Consider the following 26,252-nt stretch of genomic DNA (forward strand, 5'->3'; position numbering starts at 1 on the left):
CCACTAGACCTCTGAAGCTACAGAAAGCAAAGGGCTAATCAGGTGCAGCCTCCAAAACTATACTACCACTTAAAAAACCGAACCCAACCCAACCCAACCAACCAACCAACAAACAAAACCCAAACAAACAGAAAACACCAACAAGCAGCAATCAAAGAAATAGATTTGAACTTGTAATAATTTTCTGTTAACCACAGGAGCATAGTCAATATCAAGTCTAGCACAAGGTTGGTCCAGATGAAATATGTACTCCTGAATGTTCTTACATGGCACAACACTGGTATTGTTGCTCAGGATCAGAGTCAGAATATGAAATATGAGTACCATGGTCCTATTAAATAAATGAGTACATACATACATCAATAGAGGAAAAAGAACAGGTGGCTTCTTTGGAGGACCAAGCAAGAAAAGAAAAGATGGCTGTGAATGAGGATGGAACATCCAGCTCCCACTTGGTGCCATTAACAGCCTCACAAGTTAGACACCACTTTGTATTTTGAATGAAGACAAAAAGAGCTTGGAAGTGGACTACAAGAAGGCACAGTGTTATTCTGGCTTGGCAAATCTTAGTTACATTGTCAAACTCTATTGCTCATCACAGATTGAAGCTTATGGAAGGTGGACTCTGACTGTGGGCACTTTGCAAGTTTCACCCAAAAGCAAAAACACTTGAGATAAAATAAGATGTGGAGTAGCAGTTGTAGCTTGCAAAGAACAACGCTCAGCACACTGTGTGTGGCTTGGTACAACACAAGCCCAGACAAATTCTAGAGTTTGCAGTGATACGCAAGAATTGCAATAAATTGCATCACTTCCATAAAAGTTTGCCAGTACCTAGCTTTCATGGCACATGCAGTAGGGTGGTATAGCAGCATTAGTGCAGAAGAATAATTTTGAGATGAGACAGACAATGTTACACCAGAAGATAGTCTTTTTCTCAAACAGTGTGTGTTTGGTGACGGAAAAATTACTACTTGGATATAAAGTAACAGCTTTCAACAAAACTCAAAGGTGTGCTAAAATGTGGGGGGGTTTCTGGTTTTGTTTTTTTTCGTGGGTTTTGTGTTTTGTTTTGGGGGTTAAGTTTGTTTATTTATTTGGGTTTTTATTTGTTTTTCTAGTTCTCACCTGTAGGTATGACTTAAGGTAATTCCTAGAAGAGGAGTTACAAATGCGATTTAGTGGTGGTTAACGCCATAAGACATGGCACTTGTTTTCTCATGGCTCCTTTTGATCACTGTTGTATTACTATTTTCTGTTTCTTTTCTTTTTTTCCTCACCCACTAGAGTATAGGAATTATAATTGAAAGCTTTTTATGTAGTTGGTGCTTTAAATATTTCTTGGATGGTCTGTAGTGCCTCTAACTGCATCAGAAAGTAGCTTTTTCTTCAGTAGTGGCACTACTCTGGCTGTCTTTCTGCTACCTGGACAGCTACCTTTTTGAAAACCTGTAAGAATTCACTGGTTTTAAAATTCCTAGTTTTCTGTAAAAGAAGAATTTGAAATTCAGCTTGAAAGATTAAGTGTCAGTGGGTGATACACAAGCTTAAGAAAGATCACAGTTGAACAGTTCTCTTATATTTGCTGTTATTTGCTTTCAGGTATATGGTGTAATTCTGTTGTCGTGGTTGTCCTGTGCAGGCCAGGAGATCTGATGATCCTGGTGGGTCCCACCCATCTCAGGTATTCTGTGATTATATTCTGTGATTCTATGGTTGTGCAGAAATTGTTTGAAAAAATATTTATCTATAATTAGGAGAATTCCAGGCTTTATTTAGGCCCTTTTTTGGAGGGTAGAATTAAAAAGAAGAAAATATGACAGCATGATCATCCTTTGGATGAGTTTTCTGCGGTCTGCAATCCAAATCACATTTGGCATGAAGACTTTTTAAATTATTTTTTATTATTATTTATTATGTGTATTCTGGCCTGGACACTTGAAGTTTTCAGCTGTGTAAAGCACTAGAAAGTGTGGCAAAACTGCAGGGCTACAATTCCAACAGATAAAAAGCAATAATGTAAGAAACCTGAAGATAAGAAAGTGCCTACTGCCATGCCTTCCTTGTGCTCTAAAAGCAGGTAAGTTGTCCTGGAGACAGTGAAGGCAATTTAAGGAAAATGTCACTCAATTTAGTGAACTCTGCCTTAAGTAAGAGGGGATATTGCTCCTGAAACACATCCTGCCTAGGTAGCATTACATAGCACAGACACAAGGTGTGGGGCATTGGTGCATAAGGGCTCAGCTGCTGCAGTTGGTCACACCAGGCTTCTCGCACCCAAGCCACGCCGCTGATGCTCCAATGCGGAGCTATAGGGTGATGGAATGCGGCTGCAAAGGCTGTCCTTGCTAACGCCGTCCCAACACAGCCAGACACCCCAATAAAATATGATGCACAGACATTCCCTCCAACTCCCAGAAAGAAGGTTGTAGCTATCTGGGGGTGGGCCTCTTCTCCCGGGCAACTAGCGACAGGACAAGACGACAGTGTTAAGTTGTGCCAGGGTTGGATGTTAGGAAGATGTTTAGGTTCGATGTTAGGAAGAAATTCTTCACAGAAGGGGTGATTAGATATTGGAATGGACCGCTCAGGTAGGTGATGGAGTCATCGTCCATGCACACGCACAGGGAGAGACTGGACGGGGCACTGAGTGCCATGGTCTAGTTTACGTGATGGTGTTCGATCATAGGTTGGACTCGATGATCTTTTCCAATCCAATGGATTCTGTGACACGCACTCGCAACAGGTCCCTGCAGGGCCCTGCAGCCCGACCCCGCGCGGCCGTGACACGGGGGGACCCCGCGGGCCCCGGGAGCAGCCCAGCGCCTCCGGCCCAGAGCAGACAGTGTTCCCACTATCCCGGCTTTCCCGGGGGCCGCGCGGGCGGGGCGGGGCGGGGCGGCGCATGCGCCGTCAGCCTTGCTGCGCGCGGGTGGGAGGCGGTGCCGGGGCGGCCGTGCGCGGGGAGGGCGGCGGCGGCGCTGAGCACAAACTCCGGAGGGAAAGCGGCGCTGCTGGTCTCCGCCCCCCGCCTTCCACACACACCCCATAGCGGGAAGGGGGAAGCGAGCGGCTCGCTCCCCCTCTCTTCCCCCCCCGGTCCCGGCGGTGCACGGTCCTGCCCGGGGGCTCGGCGGCGGCGGGCGGTGCGCCCGTGGCGGAAGGCGAGCGGCGGGCAGCTGGGGCCTGGAGCCGTCGCGGCAGGAGGGGAAGAGCGGGGTGTTCCCGCGGCGCGGGTGGATGCGCAGCCCGGAGGGCGGCTCCTGCGGCGGCTCCTGCGGCCTCCCCATGGCTGTGCCCCGACGGTGAAGGCAGCGGGAGCCGCCTGTGTCCGCGCCGCGCCAGGAGGCGGCGCCGCCGCAAGCAGGGGGCGGGCGGGGAGGGGGATGAGCAGCGCCGCAGCCGCCGCCGCCTCTGCGGGAGCTGCCGCCGCCTGCGCCGGGGCCGAGCGGGGCTTCTCCTCCTCCTCCGGCGGCGCCGCTCCGGCCATGGGGCCCATGGGGCCCGAGGACGGCTCGGCCGGCGGGCTGGGAGCCCTGCCCGCGCCGCCGCTGGGCTGCAGGAGCCGCTACCAGCTGCTGCTCTCCGGGAAGGCCCTGGCCGACAGATACCGGCGGATTTACACGGCGGCGCTGAGCGACAGGGAGCTGGGGAGCCACCCGGGCAGGTAACGCGCGCCGCGCTCCCCCCCGGCCCAGACGCGCAGCCCCGGCCGCCACCCCTCCCACCGCCGGCTGGGAGCGGCCCGGTGCGTGCACCTTCCTCCCTGCCGGCAGCCGCCCTCCTCAGCCTCCTCCCCGCCCCCGAGTCGGGCAGCGCGGGTGCTGCCGCTGCCATGTGGCCGCGGCCGCCGCGCCCCGGGGGACGGACGGAGGGGAAGGGGCGGTGATGTAACCCGGCGGCTGCCCAGGTGCCGCCCGGGCCCCGCCGCTCAGTTGGCCGGCGCTGCCGCGCAGATGGCGCTGCCTCCCCTTCTCCCGGGGCCCTCGGGGGGGGAATTACCTGTGCCCGCTGCCCTGCCCTCCCCTCCCGCGGGGGCCGTGGCCTCCGTCCCGCCCCAGTGTGCGGCCCAGCTCCATCCGCCAAGGGGGATGGAGCGTGTGATGGAGCGTGTCCATGCAGAGATCCCGGGCGGACCTTGCTCCGGCCGGGCCTGTCGTGCCCCGGAACGGGCGGTCTCTCCAGACAGGCTGCGCGGGGCACCTGCGGATCCCGCTGCCAGGGTCGCCCGAGCGAGGGCCCTCGGCACCTCCCCATGTGCTGTGGCCGTCTCTAGCTGCCCTGCCTTATTTTTTCTCCTCCTCTTTCGGTCATCTTCTCTGCCATCGCCGTGTAGGCGGCCTCCGTATCAGGAGGGAGGCAGCACCTTCCCGGGGGAGCCGGGAGGTTGGGGGATATGGTGCCGCCCCACCCAGCCCTCCCCCGGCGGATGGAGCCCCTCGGGGCGCCCTTTCCCGGTGCTGCCGGCCGGCCCTGGGGCCGCAGCGGGTTCCTGTTGCTCCTCTGGCCGGGAATGCCGCGCCGCCCTGCCCTGCTTTGCCCCGAGGCGCGCACATGCCCGAATGTCAGGCGGGGCGGAGGTGCGGGTTGTGGCAGTGCGGGGCCGCGGGGGACAGGGGGGGAGAGGCGGCCGCCCTTAACCCGCAGCCTCCACCCCGGCCCGGGGGGACCCTCCCGGCCGCGGAGGCCAGGGCGGGGAGACCGGCCGGTGCCCGGTCTGGCGGTTCTGTGCGAGGAGCTCCCTCGTTGTGCCCGGGCGCTGCCCATTGTTTCCCTCCGGAGGTCGCTGAGGATGCGGGTGACACGAAACCGGCACCTTCCTGTGCTCTCAGCCCCTGCTGGCCCATAAGCTGTAATGTGGGTGGCCGGATCGCAAGGGGAGCTTAGGCTCACCGTTGTTTCAGTTTGCAAAGCAGGAGGAGGTTGGCTTGGGTGGCTTCTTCGGGTCTTCTTTTTTTTTTTCCCCTGACTTGACAGCAGGGCTTATTTGTCTTCCCACCCCCACCCCTCGGAAAGGCTGTGTCTGGGAGTGAAATTAACATAAGAAACTGGAAGAATAACGTAATTTTCCCGATTTGCTTATGGCAAATGCTGGAAACGTGGGCTGTTATTGGTATTTGAAATATTTACAATTACCGAGTTGTTTTCAGAGTGTATGCCAAGGAAACTATAGTTCTTTCTTCCCTTTTGTAGGCCTGTGTTTTCTTACCCCATGTATTCCTCAGTCTGGTGCTAATGCTTTTTCCTTTAATCTTCCTGCTTTTGAGCTTTGTATCATTTAAACCTGAGACTACAAGTCCTAAGTGTAAGGATACTCCTAAATGCAAGGAAATCAGCTTTGCAATTGCTCCACAGTGTTCAGATACTTGTCTAAATTTTGCCTTAAGGGGTCTGTATTTTTTAAAGCTGTAGTTTTGAATTTGTAATGTGCCCTGTTTTTTTTGTTTCAGGATAATTCAACTGGTATCTCTTACAGTTGTAGAAAATGCTAGCTTTAAGTGTATGTAAATTTTAATGCTTCTCTTAATTGATGTTTTTGAGGTCAAAGCAAAGAAGCCGGGCTCCTTGTACAGAGCAGATAGGTTCTATTAAGCTATTGGCAAGTAAATGACAGATATTTAATACTGGTGAATACAACCAATGTGCATTGTAAGACTTTCAAGAGGACAAATATTAATAATCATCTAGTTGCCCACTATCACTTGGTACTCACCTGCAATACCTCGTGTCAGACTGATGGCAGCCAAGGTACTGCTCGTGATCTCCACCCTTTCTCCATATTGGTGTGAAAATATTGCAGTTTGAGAACTTCAGCCACCTGGTAGACTTAAACAGAAATGGTCAAAAATGCTTTTTTACAAAAATAGTAAAAATCCCAAACATTTCCTAAAGAGATACTTTAAAGTTACTTGTGGATGCAGTCTAGTTGCTAGGGTAGATAACATTGCCAGATACATTAATTGGAGGTTAGGATAATACAGTTTATGACAGGAGTCTTAACTTGATTTTTATATATATGGAAAATCTGAAGCCCCTAATTGGTCAATAAGAGTGTTTGTGACTAGAAAAAATATCTTGGAATAGCTTAAAAGAACCCCAAACAAATTGGTTTATGAACAGTAATAAAATGTCAAGAAGAATAATTTGAAGAGTGATAGTGCAACATATTTGCTGTAGTTGATGCAGAATTTTTTTGCTTCAAGTCTACAAAATTGCACTTCATGGGCCATGACCAATGCTTGCCTCAGTGAATGTTTTTATTTCAAGCCTAACTTTAATGTTTATGAAGAACTTGCAAGCAGTATGAAAATGCTTCTGTGTAGACAAGGAAATCAAACATTATGGAGATTATCTGAAAGTCACAAGTAAGATTAGTATCACATTTGGAAGGTGTTTGTGCTGGCTGTTGTCTGAAAGGATGAATGTCACGTGTTGAGTAGGATGCAGTAATTGGCTCTGAAAAAGAACTAGCAGTGCTTTGCATTTCCTCATGTGATACTGGCTCTGATGTTGTGAACACTGGTCTCTGAAGGAGACCGTTCTGTTGGTGAGCTTGTTGTTCCTGCCACATTGACATAATATTTATATAGTCTCTTGCAGTAACAGATTAGAGACTCACTCTGGGTTAAAATTAACTTGGCAAAACTGGTTTGTTGTAATCCGGACTAATTCCCTGATCTGGCTCACCTTGTGATTGTGCTTGTGACAGCATGAGGTGAAGGGTTGCACAAAGATTTGTGTACTGAGAGGCGGGAGCAGAGAAACTTGTTTTTGTCACCAGTGTCAGCCTAATAATTTTTTGAAAGGAAACAGAAAAAAGTACCGAATTCTGCAATTTACCACACAACTGTCTTTGCTCAGATAACAATGCTACGAATCTGTTACAGTACTGAGCAGTGGGAAATAGACTTGTCAATTCAAGATTGGTTTGGAAGAAAAATCTACTCTGTGCCTAGTTCATAGTCTCTGCTTTTTGGCCACTGAAATATCTGAAAATAACTGGTGGCGTAATGTCTGGTGTAGCTGTGAAAGTCTGTAAAAGACTAATAGGAAGTATAGGCCTCTTCAGAGGGCAAGTAAAAAATTCCTGTTGTTGGAATGTTATCTCGTACGCTGGGTTTTGAGTGGACAAAACTGGAAGTCTGTACTGCTTTCTGTATCAAAGCTTTGTGTTTGAAAAATAAGGTATTTCTGATTTTCACATTTTTGCTGTCTTTAAATATACAGTTTTTCTGTTGTATAACTTAATCCTAACAAACATCCCTATCCGTAATTGCTGCTATTATTGTGTGTGGATCTTGGGGTTTTCCCTGAACTGTTAGTGCCTTTACTCTTCTTTTACCTGGTAGTATGTACCATCAGAAGTATGAGTTGGACTCCATATGTTCTGTGAGACTTTTTGTCAAATACAGATAAGTGTATATAAATTTGTAATGGCTTTAGTGTGTCCTGTTTTATAATGGAAATCCTCACTACATAATTTTGACTAGCTTGAAACTGGACTATTATAATGGCAATATAGTCTGAAGTGACAGTAAGTTCATACTCATGTCAAAGTGACCATTACTTTGTTGCTAAAGTTGCCTCTCTTAACTTAGATCCTTCAGAGGAGAAACTCTTCTATTTATGTTATGGACCCTAATGTTGTGAAGTGGCCTGACTGAGATCAAAGAAAATTTCCATGATGACTGGAATGTCAGATTTCTGCTATTAAGCAGAAATTAGATGGCTGTTTTTCCCAACCATTTTGGCTGAAGAAGAGCCAGCCAACTTTATTTCATTTTATATTGATTGTTTCAGCTGGATGATTGAAGAACACTTACAGTTGTAAATGATACATATTCTGGAAAAAAAGGATCGTTAGGTTAGTCTTTAAGCTTTTCACAATTGACACAATGTCTTCCCTTATACCCTTGCTTATGCTCAGTAATGCAATGCTTATTTGGACTAAGGATCTCATATGTATACACACACATATATATATATATATATGTATATATACATATGTATACATACATATGTATGTATATGCATACACACTTGAAAGTTTATTGGAAAAATGTTACTGAAACATTTGCCCTGCCAAGATTAAAGAATTTATGAAAACCTTGTTTACTAAATTTAGATGTATGAGATTTGTGTTCATTTGATTGTTGGTTAATTAACCTGCCTGTTAGAAAAGCTGATGAGAGTTGCTGTCTGCTTTTTAGCTGCAGTATAGCAGTTTTAATACTGTATCATGCTATTGGTTAATAGGGATTAGCAAATGACTAAAATTGTGTATTTTTACTTTCTTTTGTACCTTCTGTTGAGGGAAACAGTTTTACATAGCAGTTATTTTAAAAAACTCTAGTAGTCTCTTAGTCTAATGTGGTTTGTATTTGTGCAGTATTGGTGTAGAAAACATAATAGAAGCTGGAAAGAACCTAATAATACTATGTTGGGAGCCTTAAAATGTGCATTTTGTGTAAATATATGAAAAAATTGTAATAATATATACAGCTAATTTGAAAAAAAATTTTAAAATATGGGAATCCCTGAGAATATTCAGGTTTTGTGAACTCCTTGAGGTGCATTTTGTTTTTACAACAATGGAGGCCAAAGCAAGCTTAGAAGTCTAATGATGCTAAAAGACACTTTTGTCTTTTGTGGTCATGCATTCTTCTGCTTTTTCAATCACAAGGGAGGTGTGTAGTTTGGAAAGGAATTTGAGCATGTATGGGTTACAAAATAATACCATGTGGAACCTCTTGCTTTTCAGGTAGAAGTTCAATTATAGGCCAAACTTAAAGTCACTGAACAGAAGTGATAAAAAATGGTTAAGCTATTTCCTTTTTAAACTATGGGAGTGTGTCAAATAGCAGCAGCTACAGTGTTAGTACTGTGACATTCTAAATGTTCACCTGTGGAGACGTGACATGTTCTCCATATAATGGGTTTGTTACTGAATCATTTATATCGGGTACCTGACTATTTAATTGTAATATTTCCATCACTATTGGTTAAACCATTTTAGCGTTCAAATGGTAATTGTCTCAGAAAATGTCTTTTTTAGTGAAGTGGATTTTTGGGGGGATTTTTAGTTAGTGATTTGAAACCATCCGTGTGTATGTTCTGGGATTTTTTTTCTTTTATTTTGTTGTTTTGTGGTGGGTTTTTCAGGGTTGTATTTTTTATTTTAAACTGAGAGGACATGCCAGTTAAAGTTTCAGTTACATTGTCTGCTCTGGACACTGATGGTCTGTTAGGTGGCAAATTTAAGCAGTTAAAATTAGGCTGGAGGGCTTTAATAAGTTACTGTTCCTCAGATAGCTATGTTAAATGTAGTAAATGCGTTTTTGCATGCTTAAAAACTTGATGTTGAATTTGTATTTCTGCTATGTTAGTTTTGGTTTTCCTCTCATATTATTGCCTGGCCAAAATATTTTGAAGATGTTTCTTTAGTAAATTCTTCTCCTGACACATGACAACGTATGTTTTGCCAAACCCATGATTTAAAGACTATTTATGTCTTTCTGTAAAGCACATGTGACAGCACATGTGACATATCCATAACACAGTTTTTGGTACTGAAGTACTTAGTGCAAACTGTTTCCCTAAACCTTAGCTACTTTGAAAACTTGATCCTTTGCAGCAGTACTCGAACACATGGTTGCATTTTTGTCTTTTCTTTCTTACCTTGCTAGCCATAAACATTGCTTTGTGCTGAGGTGCTGATTGGAATAGTACTCATATAATTAACTTAAGTTTTTGTATTGTAAGTACATTTCACAGCAGATCCATCCCAGTGGTTTTTCACAGCAACTTCCTATCGCTGTGCCCCTCCAAAGGATGACTACTAGAAATTAGCACAGGAGAAGGGGCTCCTTGTGCTGTAAGTTAATGCATTAAGGCATATGGTATTGGTACATTTAGATTTAGCGTTTCATATGTTTTGAAGCATATTAATGTGCTAAATATGCTTTTTTCTTAGTAGCAAGTATGTCATACTAAATAGCATGTTATAGCTCACTGCCTCCCTTCAGACTGACAAATGTATTGATGAACTTGATTAGGTTTTATTGTTATAACTGAATGATAGTTCTTTCTTTGCATCTATGACTACTTTGGCCCGAGAATACTGTTATGATTTTTATTTTTTTGTTTTTAGTTTAATAAATCTAACACCAGTTGTACACACTAGAAAATAATCAAAAATTGAGTTTCCTTTTCCCCTCAAAAAATTGGAGAGTTGTGGTTAGATTAGTGCCATTCCTTATTTTAATTTTCTTCCCTTAACTTTCCGTGGCTTGTGTTCCCAAGCATTATTGTCTCAGGTAATGAGTTTTGAACTGAGTTTTTTGAATTGTTGGGAAATACTTTATAGATCCTCTGAAAAGGTGTTACAGTTTAACCTCAGTGAGCAGCTAAGAACCACTCTATTGCTTGGTCATTTCTACCTGCAGTGGGATGAGGGAGACAGTTGGAGATAAAAATGTGAAAACTCACGGGTTGAGATAAAGACACTTAAATAGCTAAAACAAAAGCTCCGTGCACAAGCAAAGCAAAACATGGAATTAATTCACTGCTTCCCATCAACAGGCCGATGTTCAGCCATCTCCAGGAAAGCAGGGCTTCATCATGCGTAAAGGTGATTTTGAAAGGCCAGTGCCATAACTCTGAACATGTCATCCCCCCTGCTCCTTCTTCTCCCTGCTTTATATATTGCACATGATGTCATATGGTCTGGAATATCCCAGTTGGATTCACCTGTCCCGGCTATGTCCCCTCCCAACTTCTTATGCACCCCCAGCCTACTTGCTGGCGGGGCAGTGTGAGAAACTTAAAAGACCTTGATGCTGTGTAAGAACTGTTCAGCAACAGATAAAGCACAGGTGTGCTATCAGCATTGTTTTCATCACAAATCCAAAAGGCGCAAGCATGGTACAAGCTATTAACTTCATTATGGCCAAAGCCAGATAAGGTTAAAAAGTAGAAGTCTGCTGTTTGCAGTTTAAATTAATCAAAGCCATGGTACTTAGATTGTTTTGACCATGATCTCTGTCAGTCTAGAAAAATGTCTAGCTAAGAATTTTAACCTCAACAGGGTCAAACCCTGAACTCTTCATCTTACTTCTCCACTGTTCTTGTTGCAGTTGATAACACCACTCATATTTTCTGTTGCTGAGCCTTGAAGCCAGCAACTGCATCTGTACAGGTCTGCAGCCAGTCATTTACGTTACTTTGAGAGGAGCTTGTTGTTAGATAAATGCCTTATTCTGTTTTTGTTTCAGCCTCTTCTTTCTTGTTATTTTGTTTCACCCTAAGTTATATGTATATGCTTGTGACTTTCATCTTACCTGGTTTTGCTTTTCCTTTCTTTCCCACTAGCCAATGCATGTCTTTCCAACAGATGTGCTCATACGTCTTCATTATGCTTGTATGTTTTCAGAATAGTCATGTCGCTATTCCATTTCTCTGCAAACCAGTCAATTCTCTATCCCATTTTATTTCTAGAATATACTGTTATACAGGGTAGACCATTGACAGCTATAAACCGGTGAGTTGCTTCTTCTGCAATTCAGTGAAGACAATGTAGAATTTGTTTGGTTTACTTTCGATACTAATCAGTCACAGGATGCTATACTATCATTAACCACTGGTAACGTGCTTGTTCTTAATAAGTACAGATTTTTCTTGACTTCATCTAGGATATTTCCTAAGTTAAAATTCTGCTGATGTGATTCTATGTATGATAGCTTTGTATACACTTTGAGTTTGGTGGTTGTATTTAGATAGGAAAGTGGCCAAAAGCACAGATCTTGTCACCTTTGCTGTGGTTGAATGGCTTTTTTAATGTTAAAAAAAAAAAGAAAAAAAGAGTCCTAAAAATGTTTAAGGGTAACAGATAAATACTTCACACCGAACAACTTGAAGTAGATTTTTCCTTGCGTGTGTTCTTACAGATCTAATTTTGTAGATAACATTGAAGCAAATAATGAAAAATCAGATAATTACAGAAAAACTCCAGCTGTCAGTGGTTGCACTGGGAGACCATTCTCTTTTGTGGAGAATACTTTGAAGCAGTGCTTTCTTTCGAGTTGTCATTGTTTATTTGAGATAGGTTTATGCTCTTTCAGAAACCCTTTCAGTTACAAAAGGGATTAGATACTGTTTTTTTTACTTTTGCTCTTTTGTCATGGTTAAATGAAAATGAGATCCATTCTACTTGTGCAGTTGGATTTTAATTTAATTCATAGAACTTGTAGTATTTGTGTTTCTGACTGTATTGGAGAGGCCTTAGAAAAGGTATTCTGGCAGCTGGAATAACCCCTTCCTATCTTAGGCCTCCAAAATTTTGGCTTTCTAGAAGAAGTTAGTTGTTAAAAAAGTTATTGTGATAGTATAATATTTCTGAGTTATGAAGTTAGTGATTAAAAAGTTGTGCAATTTCAGCTCACCAACAACAGCACAATAAAGTCACAACTGAACAATCAAGTAGTAAGGTGACCTTTTTCTTCTGGATCAGAGAATGCAGGGAGGAGTTTCAGACCATAGGAATGTGGCTGTTAGTCTTACCTGTCTTCCAGATGTTTGATGTCTTAACTATACATATATCTATATCTGTATACTTCCCCAGCCAGTGTTCTCTCAAATCCATCAGTCTCTGTTTTGAGTTTTCTTAACATTTTCTTTTCAGATGCCTTAGAAGCCCAATGTAACCTGTCCTAGTAGTCTGCCTGTGTTTTCCTCTAAGCCTGTGGTAATTGGATTGCAGCTGATGTTCCTTACTCTGATTTATGGATTTAGGGGACAGGATTTTGGTGATATTTCCATTTGTAGATATGCTGCTTAAGCCCCGATTTTTCCTTTTATGGCTTGGATGAAAATTCACGTCAGAATGGTTGATTAATAATTCAAAGAAGACAATGTATAAGCTGGCAATGGTTTGGAGGGCGTACACATGGCTGGTTGAATGACAGTTATTGCCCACTTCACTGAACATTGGACTTCCTTAAATGTTAAATTTCAGGCCTACTGAAAGAAAATACTGGTAATTTTAAATATCTGAGGTCATCTGAGGATAATATTGTCAGTAATCGAAAAATACCAAGCTTTTATTATTTGAAGAAAAAAGCAGTTGTTCTGTCTAGTGTGTTCTTTGAGATCTGCCTATCAAGTTGGGCAGTTTTCCACTCCAACGATTCTCACTGCTGAGTGCCTTAAAAATCCGTAGCCCTTGATGAAAACTAGTAGTAGGTAATGTACAGATATCTTCTGAGTGGGGAGAGCAGTGGATGTGCTTTACCTCAACTTGAGTAAGGCTTTTGACACTGCCTTCCATAGCGTGGACAGGCTCACAAAGTACAGGTTTAAATAAGTGAACAGTGAAGTAATTGAGAACTGGCTGAAGGACTGGGCCTAGAGGTTTGTGATCAGTGACACGAAGTCCAGCTGGGGTCAGGTTACCAGTTGAATGCTGATACTGGGGCAAATGCTGTTTAGCATCTTCATTAATGGCCTGAATGCTGCGACACAGTGTGCCCCCAGCAGGTTCACAGATGGTGCAAAACAGAGAGGAATTGCTCAGACACCACATGGTTGTGTTTCCATTCAGAGAAATCTGGACAGGCTGGAGATTTGGGCTGAGTGGAATCTCATGATGTGCAAAAAGGGGAGTTGCAAAATCTTACATTAGGGAGAATAACTGCAGGGGGGCTGACCAGCTGGAAGACACCTCTGCAGAGAAGTAGCTTGGCATATTAATGAGCAACAGTCTGTATCCCAGTAATGCATCGGCATGGCAAAGGAGGAGACAGCCCTCTGGGATGAGTTTGGAAGAGTGTTGCCAGCAGGTTGAAGGAAGTACTCTCTGCTCAGCACTGGTGAAGCTGCATCTGGAATGGTCAGTTCTGGTCTTCCCAGTAGAGGAGAGAGATGTACTGGAGAGAGTCCAGTGCAGGGCTACATAGGTGATTAAGGGTTTAGAGCTTTTCTCCTCTAAGGAAAGGCTAAGAGGACTGGGACGATTAGTCTGGAAAGGAGAAGGCTCAGATGTTTTTTTTAATCAGTGTAGGGAGGGAAGGAAGAAGGAGCCAGATGCTTCTCAGTAGTCCCCCCTGACAGGACAAGGGCTGGTGGGCACAAATTAAAATTTTTGAAATTCCAGTGCATTCCAATAAAGAATTCTTCACTCTCAGAGGTCAAGCCCTGGCACATGTTGTCCAGAGAGGTTTAATATCTCCTTGGAGGTATTAAAAATTCAGCTGCATGTGGTACTGGGCAACATACTTTCCCTGACCTTGCTTGAGCAGGAAGTTTCATACAATCAGTCACAGAATCACGGAATGGCTGAGGTTGGAAGGGACCTCTGAAGTTCATCTGGTCCACTCCTCTGCTCAAGCAGGGCTATCTGGAGCCAGTTGCCCAGGACCATGTCCATACAGCTTTGAGTATGGAGATTCCACAAGCTTGTTGGGCAACCTGTGCCAGTGCTCAGTCACCCTCACAGTAAAAAGTGTTACCTTAAGACATCCTTTCTAACCTAAATGGTTCTGTGATTCTTAGGAAAATAGACCAGAAAGAGAAAGGATCTATATGAAATTTGTCTTCTGAGGTTACAGGGAACAAACACGGTGTTGAACAAACAGATCTTGCAGCAGAGCTTTGTTGCGAGATGCTGTTGTCTTGTTACTGGAAACAGAATTGTTGGATTGTTTAGGTTGGAAAAGACCTTTAAGATCACAGGATCCAACTGTAAGTCCAACACTGCCAGGTCCTCCCCTAAACCATGTCCCCAAGTGCCACACCTACACACCTTTTAAATAACTCCAGGGGTGGTGACTCTTATCGCTTCCCTGGGTAGCCTATTCCAATGCTTGAGAACCTTTTTGGTGAATAATTTTCTGCTAATATCCAATCTAAACCTTCCCTAGTGCTGCTTGTGGCCACTTCCTCTTGTCCTATTGCTTGTTACTTGAGAAAAGAGATTGACCCCCAGCTGGCTAGAACCTTCTTTCAGAGAGTTGCCGGGAGAAATAAGGTGTCCCTTGAGCCTCCTTTTCTCCAGGCTGAACAATCCCAGCTCCCTCAGCTGTTCCTTATAAGACTTGTGCTCCAGACACTTCACCTTCTCTGGACATACCAGAGAATGTCTGTCTTGTAGTGAGAGATCCAAAACTGAATGCAGAGTTCAAGGTGTGCTAATTACAGGGGGACGATTACTGTCCTAGTCCTGCTGGCCACACTATTGCTGACGCAAACCAGAATGCCATTGGCCTTCCTGGCCTCCTGGGCACTGCTGGCTCATGTTCATCTGGCTGTCAACCAGCAACCCCAGGTCCTTTCTGCCAGACAGCTTTCCAGCCCTTCTACCTACAGCCTGTAGCTTTTCAGGGGGTTGTTGGGACCCAAGGGCAGGACCCAGCACTTCACTTGTTGAATCTCATACCATTGGCCTCAGCCCATCAATCCAGCCGTCCAGATTCCCCTGCAGAGCCCTCCTACTCTCCAGCAGATCAACACTCCTGCCCAACTTGGAGCCTTCTGCAATCTTACTGAGAGTGCTCTCTTATCCCCTCATCCAGATAATTTATAAAATTATTAAACAGAATATTGATAGAGATAATAAACAGACCCAATACTGACTGGACAGTGACTGGATATCAACTGGATTCACCATTCACCACCACTTTCTGGGCCTGGCTGTCCTGCCAGTTTTCCACCCAGCATAGAGTACACCCTCCCAAGCCAGGAACAGCCAGTTTTCTAAGGAAATGCTGTGGGAAGGAGTGTCTAAGGGCTTTACTAAAGTCTAGGTAGACAAGATCCCCAACCTTTCCTTCATCCACTAAGTGGGACACCTGGTCATAGAAGGAGATCAGGTTGGTCAAGCAGGACCTGCCTTTCATAAACCTAAGTTGGCTGACCCTGATCACCTGGTTGTCCTGTATGTGCCATGTGATGGCACTTGGGATGATCTGCTTTATGACCTTCCCCAGCAGTGAGGTCAGACTCAAAAGGCTGTAGTTCCCTGAATCCTTTTTTTGGCCTTTCTTGTAGTTGAGCAGCACATTCACTAACTTCCAGTCAAGTGGAACTCCCCTGGTTATCCAGAACTGCTGATAAATAATGGAAAGTGGCTTGGTGAGCACTTCTGCCAGCTCCCTAACATACCCTTTGGTGAATCCCATCCAGCCCCACAGACTCGTGTGTCCCCAAGGGGTATAGCAGGTTGCTGACCATTTCCCCTTGAATTATGGAGGCTTCATTCTGCTCCCCATCCCTGTCTTTTAGCTCAGGGGGCTGAATACTTTGAGAACAACTAGTCACTATTAAAAATTGAGGCAAAGAAGGCATTAAGTACCTCAACCTTTTACTCATCCTTTGTCCCTGTGTTTCCCCCCCATCCATTAAAGGATGGAGATTCTCCTTGCCTCTCCTTTTGCTGTAAATATATTTTTAGGAACATGTATTGGACTTCCATGCTATAGCTGGATAGAAGAAAAGGGAATATGAGGAGAACTGAAAAGGTAGCAACAGTTACAGTTTTAGATAAGACAAAGCAACATATTTGTTTAAGCATCTGTGTAAGAAGAACTGCATGGTAACAAAATCCAAATGTAATTGGATTTTATTATTTAGTACTCATTTATTATTTAGAGTACTTCTGAGCTGTTTTAAGGTGTTTTGTATATTAGAGTCTTGCTGGAGTAGTTGGAAGTGTCTAGTGGTAATTAGTCCCCAGTTTGGGGATATTAGTGCAAAAATCCTAGCTTTCCTCTTCTGCAACCTGTCTTCCACCTTTTTTTGTTTGTTTTGCTAGTAAATACACTATTCAAACTTCTAATGTATCACAACCGGCAAAAATATGGTTTGAGAGCCAACTGTCATGCAACTGAGCTATTTGGGCTGTGACTTTGGCAGAAGCAGTATCTGTTATTTTTCCTACCCTGCCTGCAACTGTGCAAAGAGGAAGGGAAGGTCAAGCAACTGCTTCATGGACGTATTTTTCATGAAGTATTTTGCAGAGCAATTGTTCCCTTATCAGAGATAATCTAAAATGAGGGATACTAACCTGTGTTAGCAGAAAGCAATTTTTTTCTCAAGTGTTGTGTAGATTTAGTGTATTTATTTCTTCATAGATGAACATTATGGGGTTTTTTTTCTATTTGTGATTTGTAAGGTTAAATTTTGAGTTAGTTTGTGATGTAAGTAGATGTTGTGTACTCTGTGCATGTTTATTTCATAAAACTTGCCAATACTTAGTTTTGCATTACACTGAGAGAATTTGTGTATTTGTTTGATATGCATTTGATATTTACCAGGTTTCAGTTCATATGTATATACTTTCTTTCTTGTTAACTATTTTATGGCACGTCCTTTTGGAAACTTGATAGGTATTATTATAGGTGATATGAAAAAGAAAGCATTAAAAAGGTCTTGGAATCATAGTTTGTAAGCAGATGTTTTGTTTATCAAGACAAGAGAAGATTGGGGATTTTGAGTGATATTTATTTCCTTTCTTGAGTCTTGCAGCCTACTGACATTGTCCTTATGGTTGAAAGTATGCTGAATGTTTCAGCACTAGAAGGAATGGTAACTACTTAGTTATCAAAGGAGGATATCTGCAAAGACAAAAAGCATGAAAAACCTTAGGAAAGTTCAGTTGCAGGGTACTTCAGCAACCTCTGAATGTCATGAAACATTTGCTGGTCCACTTGACTTGAACCACCTTGACACTAAGTGGTAGATTTGTGTTGTAGGGAGTTATAAGGAGAAACCCAAATAAAACCTAAGAACAGAATTAGGTGTTTGGTATAGACTGGACCTAATACTTGAGCCATTTTTCTGAGCATCTCTGATTCTACAATTATAAATTTAAGGCTAAAGCACCTAGCCTGAAGTGATACATTCTGTATGCATAGGCTTGAGAAGTGGGCCCATGGGAATCTCATGTGGTTTAACAAGGCCAAGTGCAAAGTCCTGCACCTGTGTTGGAGCAGCCCCCAGTATCAACACAGGCTGGGGGATGAACAGATTGAGAGGAGTCCTGCTGAGAATGACTTGGGGGTGCTGGTGGATGAGAGGCTGGACATGATCCAGCAAATGTCCACTTACAGCCCAGAAAGCCAATTGTATCCTAGGCTGCATCAAGAGCTGTGCTGCGAGCAGGACAAGGGGGGTGATTCTGCCACTCTGCTCTGCTCGGTGAGACTCCACCTGGAGCACTGCATCCAGCTCTGGGGTCCCCAGCATAGGAAGGACATTGACCTGTTGGAGTGAATCCAGAGGAGAGCCAAAAAGATGATTAGAGAGATGGAGCACATATCCTATAAGGAAATGCTAAGAGAATTGGGCTTGTTCAGCTTGGAGAAGAGAAGACTTCAGGATGACCTAATTCCAGAACCTGAAGTGAGCCTACAAGAAAGCTGGATAGGGGAATGGTTTCAAACTGAAAGAGGAGATATTTTGATTAGGTATTAGGAAAAAATTCTTTACTGAGAGGGTGGTGAGGCACTGGAACAGTTTGCCCAGTGAAGTTTTGGATGCCCCATCCCTGCAAGTATTCAAGACCAGGTTGGATGGGGCTCTGAGCAGCCTGGTCTAGTGGAAGGTGTTCCCGCCCTTGGCAGGGGGCTTGGATCTAGATGATCTTTAAGGTCCCTTCCAGTCCAAGCCATTCTATGATCATCAAGCGGATGCAAATGAGAAAAGCAGCTGTTGCCCCTCTTGTCCCATTGTCTGGACTGCATCCTTCCTCAGTTGGAAATTTTAGATCTGTTGCCTTCTACCTGTCAACTTGGCTACTTCTGTACTAGATAGAACTACTATAAAGTGGATTTAAAACTGCACAGAAGCCCGCTCTGGAGAGGTGCTGCAGAATGGCTTGCTGTCAAGGGGGAAGCCTGCAAGAACAGGTAGTAGCTGTTGCTCTGCATCTGGATCTGTCCTAGGTCCTGAACTGTTTAGTCTCTCATTGACAAGGAGTTGGAAATGAGATTGTAGATTAAAAAGTTAATAGGGGATGCAAAACTGTGAAAGATGACATAGATACTAAAGACTGTAACCTCAGCAAATACTTAGCTTCAAAAAAACCCCACAACCCAACCAGTAAGCACAATGTAAAAGCAACAGTGAATAAAAGGTACCTCATGACAATTTCTACACATTCCATAGAACTATAAAGTGTTATGATTCAGAAGTGCCCTACTGTTGGAGTGTTTACGTTTTGGGTTTGTTTTTTTTTTAAATTGAGAGAAATACTTTTGTATAGAAAATCAGAAGTAATTCTTGACCTTTTCTTTGAATTTCAGGATTGTGGGACCTTTTTTTTTTTCTTGCTTACTTTTTTTTTGCTTGTTTTTTTTCAATGAGAAAGACTAGTTACTATGAGAGAATAATGACTAGATGTCAGTGATGTAAATGAGTTATGGTTTAGGCTGAAGGAACAGCTTAATTGAAAGAAGATTCATTTCTTCTCAGACTTGGAAAAAATTCAAGCTACCTATGGAAAAAGAGGAAAATAAACTCATTTTTCTGTAATAAAGACATACTCAAATAGGATTTAATTGCCATAAAGTTAATTTAGAAAAGACCCCAAAAAGAATTTTCTAGTAGGATTATTCAGGGCATGGTGGAAGTCTGATCACTGACAGTGTCTAATATCTCCACAAGGAAAACACCTGTTGGGAATGCAATGGAATTTGACTAGAATCGTTGAATATTCTGGGTTGGAAGGGACCCATCAGGATCATTGAGTCCAACTCATGGCCCTGCACAGGATGCCCCAAGGATCACACCATGTGATTCTTGGGGCTTTGTCCAAATGCTTCCTGAACTCTGTCAAGCTTTGTGCTGTGACCACTTCCCTGGGGAGCCTCCTGCAGTGCCCATCCACCCACTGGGTGAAGACTCTGTTTCTAAAATCCAACCTAAACTTCCCCTGACATGGCTTCAGGCCATTCCCTTGAGTCTTGTCACTGGTCACCACCGAGAAGAGATCAGTGCCTGCCCCTCTGCTTCCCCTCACAAGGAAGTTGTAGACTGCAATGAAATCTGCCCTCCAGGCTGAAGAGACCAAGTGACCTCAGCTGTTCCTCATACGGCTTCCCCTCAAGGCCCTTCACCATCTTCATTGCCCTCCTTTGAACACTCTCTAATAGCTTAATATCTTTCTTATGTTGTGGTGCCCAAAACTGCACACAATACTCAAGGTGAGGCCGCACCAGCGCAAAGTGGGACAATCCTCTCCCTCAACCCGCGGGCGATGCTTTGTGTGATGCCCCCCTGGACACAGTTGGCCCTTCTGGCTACCAGGGCACTGCTGACTCCTATTTAACTTTCCATCGACCAGGACACCCCCAGTTTTATGCTGGACCAGGGAATGGAAAGACTGACCCTTTGGAGTTCTTTTCCAGACGCTGTTTTCAATTATTCTAGATTATCTTCCATTTGACAAATAATGCTTTAGATTTCCTGGGGACATGCATAGGCTGTTTATATGACTGAAGTTTGGAAAAGTCTTAAAGATCCTGTACACGGTGTCCATGTTGATCCATCTGCAAAGAGAAATTCTTGATTATTGCATGTAGGCATGTTCTCTGTTGTGCACTTCTTAGTATACCTCTGGGTGTTGATTATATCCAAGGAAGTGTGGATCTGTTCAAGTGACTGGTTTGGCTTAATGCAGGCATATATTTTGAGTGTGGTAGAGTGGTTTTCATCCCTTGTTCTCTTGTTAGCTTTGTGTAATATTGTAGATTTAATTATGCTGACTAATTCCCATAGAAGTCTGCCCTATGCCTGAATTTGCTGTCTGTTTGCTTATGCAGATGGTGAACAGATGAAAAGCTCAGTATGTCTCTCCTTGAAAGTGTAATCAGAAACATGGCATGACACCAGGAGAAATGCAAAACCCAGAATGAGGAAAAAATCCACACTTTCCATAATGCAGAAGCATGTTTATTGTACAGTCAAATTTTACTTTAGTATGTAAACAGTGAAGACAACACAATAGTTGAGATTAGAAGAGACCTCTGGAGACTGTCTAGTGCAGCATTCTTGCTTGAAGTAGGATCAACCAGAGCAGATTGCTCTGCACATTGCCCAGCAGGATTTTCAGTATCTTCAAGGGTGGAGAATCTAGAGCCTTTCTCTTTCTTTGTGTCCTCTGATGTTCCAGTGTTTAACTATTCTTATAGTTCTTATGTTTAAATGGAATTTCCTGTATTTATTTTTTTCCCCATTGTCTCTTGACTTGTCGCTGGATATTGCTTAGAAAAATCCATCTCCATCATCTTTACTCTCTCCTGTCAGGTATATATGCACATGGATGAAATTTCACCCCTGCCCTTCCAAGTTTTCTCTTTTCCCAGCTAAACAGTCTCTACTTGCTTGGTTTCTCCTCATATGACAGACACTCCAGTCCTTTAAGCATCTTAGTGGCCCTTCTCAGGACTTGCTTCAGTAAGTGAGTCTCTGTTGTACTCAAGAGCCCAGAGCTGGTCTTGGTATTCCAGATATGCTGTTGCAAGTTGTGTAGAGCATAAGAGCCAACTCGCTCAAGCTGCATGAGCCAGGTCTTCTGCACCCCTTTCTCACCAGGGAACTGTATCCCAAAGACTCTTCAAAATAGATTGAACAGGCTAAAGTCTGTTCTTACGAAGTCTATGGTTGTGATCCTGCTCTTGTGTTGCTCCCTGCTTTCAGGTTCCTGAACTTAACGTGCATTGTCACTGCATCCATGGTGCAGTGACATGATGCTGTGATGAAAGACCCTGAAACTTGATGATGACAACATGAGTGATAATAGCTTCCTGTTGTGGTCTAGTTGACAGTTTGAGCTTTCACTTTGGACTGCTTAGAAGCAAATGCTTCCTGCTTCTTGTCCAACCACGTTGACAATAATTCTTCTAGTGCAGGAAAAAAAAATAATTGATACCACAAGTGTTTTGTCTCAGAGTTACTGAGTGATTGCTACTTCTTAAGAGAATTTCTACTCGCCCTTGAATGCTTAAGCTAACTGTGTCAAGTAAGTGCCTATGAAAACGAATTAATACAGTATATTTGTCATTTGTCTGGACGCAGCATGACTTTGCTAGGCCTCTTCTGTCAACAGTATACTTCTTTACAAAGATGATTAACCCTCAAACCGGAGCAAGCAAGTGTAGACAGATACACAACTCAAAGTAATTTAGAAGTTTTAAAGATTTTACCATGTGTTGCCCTGTAGTTTACTAAGTTCATTTGTTTTCCAAAAGTATACTCAAAGATTTAATTAACAGCAGAATGACTGTGTCTAATGCTACACTAGCTACCACGACCTTTAGTAACACATTTCAGATAGAAGCAAAGGTTTTAGGTCAGACAGCAGTCAAATAACACTTTTGTTATTCCTATTTCCCCTCAGCAGCAGAGACAGAATAATATTTTTTCCACTCATCAGTGATACCTTTATTTTAACATACAATCTAGAAGAGCTTATGTAGGTGTGGTTATAGTTAATCCATATTGAGTAATTCAGTAAAAACATTGTGATGGGGAACACACGCTCAACATATAAAGCTTCCTTCTCAAATTTAAGCTTATGAATTGCAGTTCAGGACTGTTACTACTTTGAGGGAATATGCTCTGTTTGCATTTCCTCAGCTCTTTTGAACAGAATAAGAGCAGTGCTGTTGAGACAACTGAATAGTGTCCCTCTAATAATGCAGCAAGTATTGCAAGTACTAGCTAATGCTACTTTTGGTTTGAGAACAAATAAACTGAGCATGCTTTTAGTTCCTCTTCCGAATCTGCCACAAATCTGAATAAAAGTTGCAATCATGTCATTTAATATGATTGTCTTATCTATTTCAAATTGTTAAGCCATTGGTGGTTTCCCACCCTCACCTTTCCCCCTTTTTTCTTTCCCCTTTGGTTTGAGGCAATTATTCCATATTCCGGAGTTAAACATTTTAGGTATTTGCTTTTATTCTCAACAGATTTTTCTGTAAAGGCTGTAATAGCACCATTCAGTCTTTCTTTGTGTCCATTTGCCATAAGTATTTTTTGTATCTTCATGTTCTGTGCTCGTTTGACTCGCACTTCCTTTGTGGTCCAATTCTAAACTGCTAACTCAGTTTCTAGTGTTACAATGTCTTGAAGCAATTTGCAGAAAACCTGCCTAAGATTTGCTGATAATGAGTGTTTGGTTTGTGTGAACTAGGTGGTATCCACGGTTGAGTTAGAAGTTGAAGGCTAAAGGCCTTCTGCCAGCAGAAGCAGATTGTCAGCATAGAGTTTCAAGACCTTTACAAATGACAGCTAATAGCAATGTACAGTTGTTAACCAAAAATATAACTAATAATTTAGCTAAAAAGTTCATCTGTGCTATATCAGGTCTTGTTAATCTCCAAGCAGTAGAAGAGTCAGGCTTATAATTAACACATGTGGTTTCCAACAGGAAATTACTCATCATCTGCTTAACATTGTTTATCATGAATATACTTGCCCATGTTTTATACTTTCTGAATATTAGAACACCTTGGCATAATGGTATATAACAGTAGAACTGTGAACAGTCATATGCATAATCTTTGTTACATGCAGATACATTATGAATATATTACTGTAATGCATAGTAATGCTAGGTTTTTCAGAACTATTTAGAAAATTAGTGGGATGAGGTATTTTTTATTTCTTAATTAATTGCTTACTTGTTCTGAAGTTTTGTTTGAATGTGGGGAAAAATGTACTTCCCAGCAAAAACTTTGGAATTTCAGTATCCTTGAGGTTTTGTTTTAAGAAAATATAGGGAGATAAATGTGGATTGTTAACAGGACATTTCTGTACCCAAGTTTTTTCTGTGTAAAGAATTGTTCAAGCCTAGAACTTGCTGAAGATAATGACTACCATAGTGGAGCACTCAGACAGTGCTGCTACTGGCAACATCTTTAATGATTGCTGTATGAATGAGGGAGACCTTAGCACCACCAGTAAACCCATTGCTGATCTTTCCTATTTGCTAATTGGAAAAAGCATTTTCTAGGTATCACTGACAAATGAAGGTAGTCTGCCAAATGGTGGGGGTTTTGTTACTTTGAAGAAATGAGCCCAGTCTTTGGGGGGATGGAGGTGAAGGGGACAAAGGCTTAATTTGTGGGATTTTTAGATGTGTGCATAAACATGAAGAAATACTTGCAAAAATACAGGTACTGATCCAGTAAAGTATTTACAAGATGAAAAAGTGTTTATGATGTTGGCAGACTATAACAATTTTGGAGAGTTTTCAAGGATTTTGACAGGGAGTATTAAGTCTTGGCAAATGGAGTTAGTATCCCTTAAAACAAACAAAAAAAGAGAGAAAAGCAATGCTTATCAAGTTGTCTGTGGTAAATGCAAATTGCACTATGTTTAAAAGGCGTAATTAACAGCATAGCTAGATAAAAAGTATTGGAAGCTCAGTTTGGAAGTTTGCAGTAAACTGTTTTCATGTTATTCTGGTTTACATAGGTCTGCCGTGCCATATTGCTGTGAAGCTGCCAAATACCTGGAATGCAGTTAAAGGTGTGACCTTGCAGGTGTATGAGACATTTCTTCTTTCTCTTCCTAACAGCAAATAACAAGTGCTGTTTTCAGTTTGGGTCAATGTGATTTGCTCGTGGTATGGACTGAGAGAGCCTAGAAGATACTTTTATCGGGACTTGTAAAGTTAGGGTGAAAGTCCATGAACGGTAATTTGGTCTACAGGAGAAAACTGAGTGGCTACAGAACAGAACACGAACTGTTCTTCATGTTTGGCAGCAGCAGAAGAATTAGCTCCATTAAACTCTAATAAAGAAGAAAAACTTGTCCAACGAAAGAAAAACTAAATAGTGAATCAGACTATGAAGTTTCATTATAGAAATTTGGAAAGTAAAGTTTGTATGAAATTTCTTTCCCGTGGTTCTTAAATAGGTTGTATACTGCTATATTTTGAAACTTTACTGTTGAAGGAACCTTGAACAGTCATCTAGGTTCTTTTTATAAGCTTTTAATTTACTGGGGAGCGTGGAGGAATTCCCCCTCACTGAATCACTTCTCTTAACTCGAGGATAATGGTGTTTGTTCCTTATAAGAAAAGTGGTGAGCTAGTTTGCTTCTGCAGGAAGTGTCTTGAGGAACATAGCTTCCTCTTTATTGGTGAAGAGGGGAAAAGTTGTGAAATTTCTAGCAGGCAGCTTTCTTGTAATTCTTTGCAGGAGTTGTTTGTTTGACTCTGTTTTCTGACTGGTGGCTGTTGGTCAGGCTTCAGCTTTTCCAGCTTTTAACTTATGGACTATGAGACTTGTGTACTCTTGCAGTCTGAACGCTGTACAGGAGAGCAAGTATTATGCTTTTAATACCTAACATTTTTTATTTAGAACAAAGTTGTTTGAATAGAATATTAAGATTCTTCTGATTCTCAGTCTGTTACCTGAAAACGCAAATTCTCCTGTGACTTTCAGATTTCATAGTTTTATTTTTCCAACTAATCTGAACTGTAAGCTATTTGAGTAATGTTTAAGTGGCACAGAGGAATGTTAGTAGCTGTTGCTTGTAGTCCTATATAGGATGAGCTATATGCTGCACAGATAATACATACCTCTTCTTTTGTGTTTGGAGGGCTTATAATCTGAACAGACCAGAGGAAAAAATGTTAAAAAGCATGCATCTCAAACACGGTGATCTCAATGATGATGACAAAGAATTGTATTGTGTGTATGGTGTCTTTTTTAATGTCTTTTTTTTCTGGGTAGTAAAATGGAGGAGAAGAATGTGGTAGGAATGAGGTGTGGGCAGGAGAGGATTAGAGGATCTTAGAGGAATGTGTGTTAGCTAGATCTGTAATGTAAAGGGATGGAAATTAAGTCTATATACTGAGGGTGGGAAAAGTCTAGACAAAAAATAAAAAAGTTGCAGTTCCTTCCATCAAGTGAATTTTCTGCCAAATGATACATTTCTAAAGCTTTGTTTTTTGTCTTGGAAGGCTTAAATCTTTGTCTGGCAAAGACTTCACAAAGCATAAATGTTCCATACTAACTATGTTGCTGAGATTTGTCAGTAACTCTTGCTTCAAGTATTGATGTGGTGCTAATGGACTTGTAATAGAAACAGTAGGGTAAAACTGTAGAAAATATAGGGACTTTTTTCTGTCCTAGCATATATTCTGCTTAAATTGATGAGAATAAAGACCCATAATTCAGTGGAACATTAGGAAAGCATAATTTTGAGTGTTTTATGTGCTGATTTATACTCTGAATTTCTGCCAG

General features: G+C 42.4%; 1 protein-coding gene across 14 annotated transcripts in view; it reads left to right on the forward strand.

Annotated features, from left to right (window-relative positions):
- The first annotated feature begins 1,765 nt into the window (after positions 1–1,765).
- The window catches only part of MYCBP2 (MYC binding protein 2), a 180,696-nt gene continuing 156,209 nt past the window's right edge, over positions 1,766–26,252 (forward strand). For 8 of the 14 annotated variants that reach the window (XM_051780369.1, XM_051780371.1, XM_051780376.1 and 5 more), the window contains exon 1: positions 1,767–3,667. In XM_051780369.1, coding sequence (XP_051636329.1) covers positions 2,673–3,667 — 995 coding nt within the window. In that variant the 5' untranslated portion in view covers positions 1,767–2,672. Of the gene's footprint in view, positions 3,668–26,252 lie in introns of all 14 variants that reach the window. The other 6 variants (XM_051780379.1, XM_051780380.1, XM_051780381.1 and 3 more) reach the window with 2 other exon arrangements.

Source organism: Manacus candei, unplaced genomic scaffold (assembly GCF_025592945.1).
Source record: "Manacus candei isolate 608988 ecotype Guabito, Panama unplaced genomic scaffold, ASM2559294v1 h1tg000014l, whole genome shotgun sequence".
Taxonomy (NCBI): Eukaryota; Metazoa; Chordata; class Aves; order Passeriformes; family Pipridae; genus Manacus; species Manacus candei.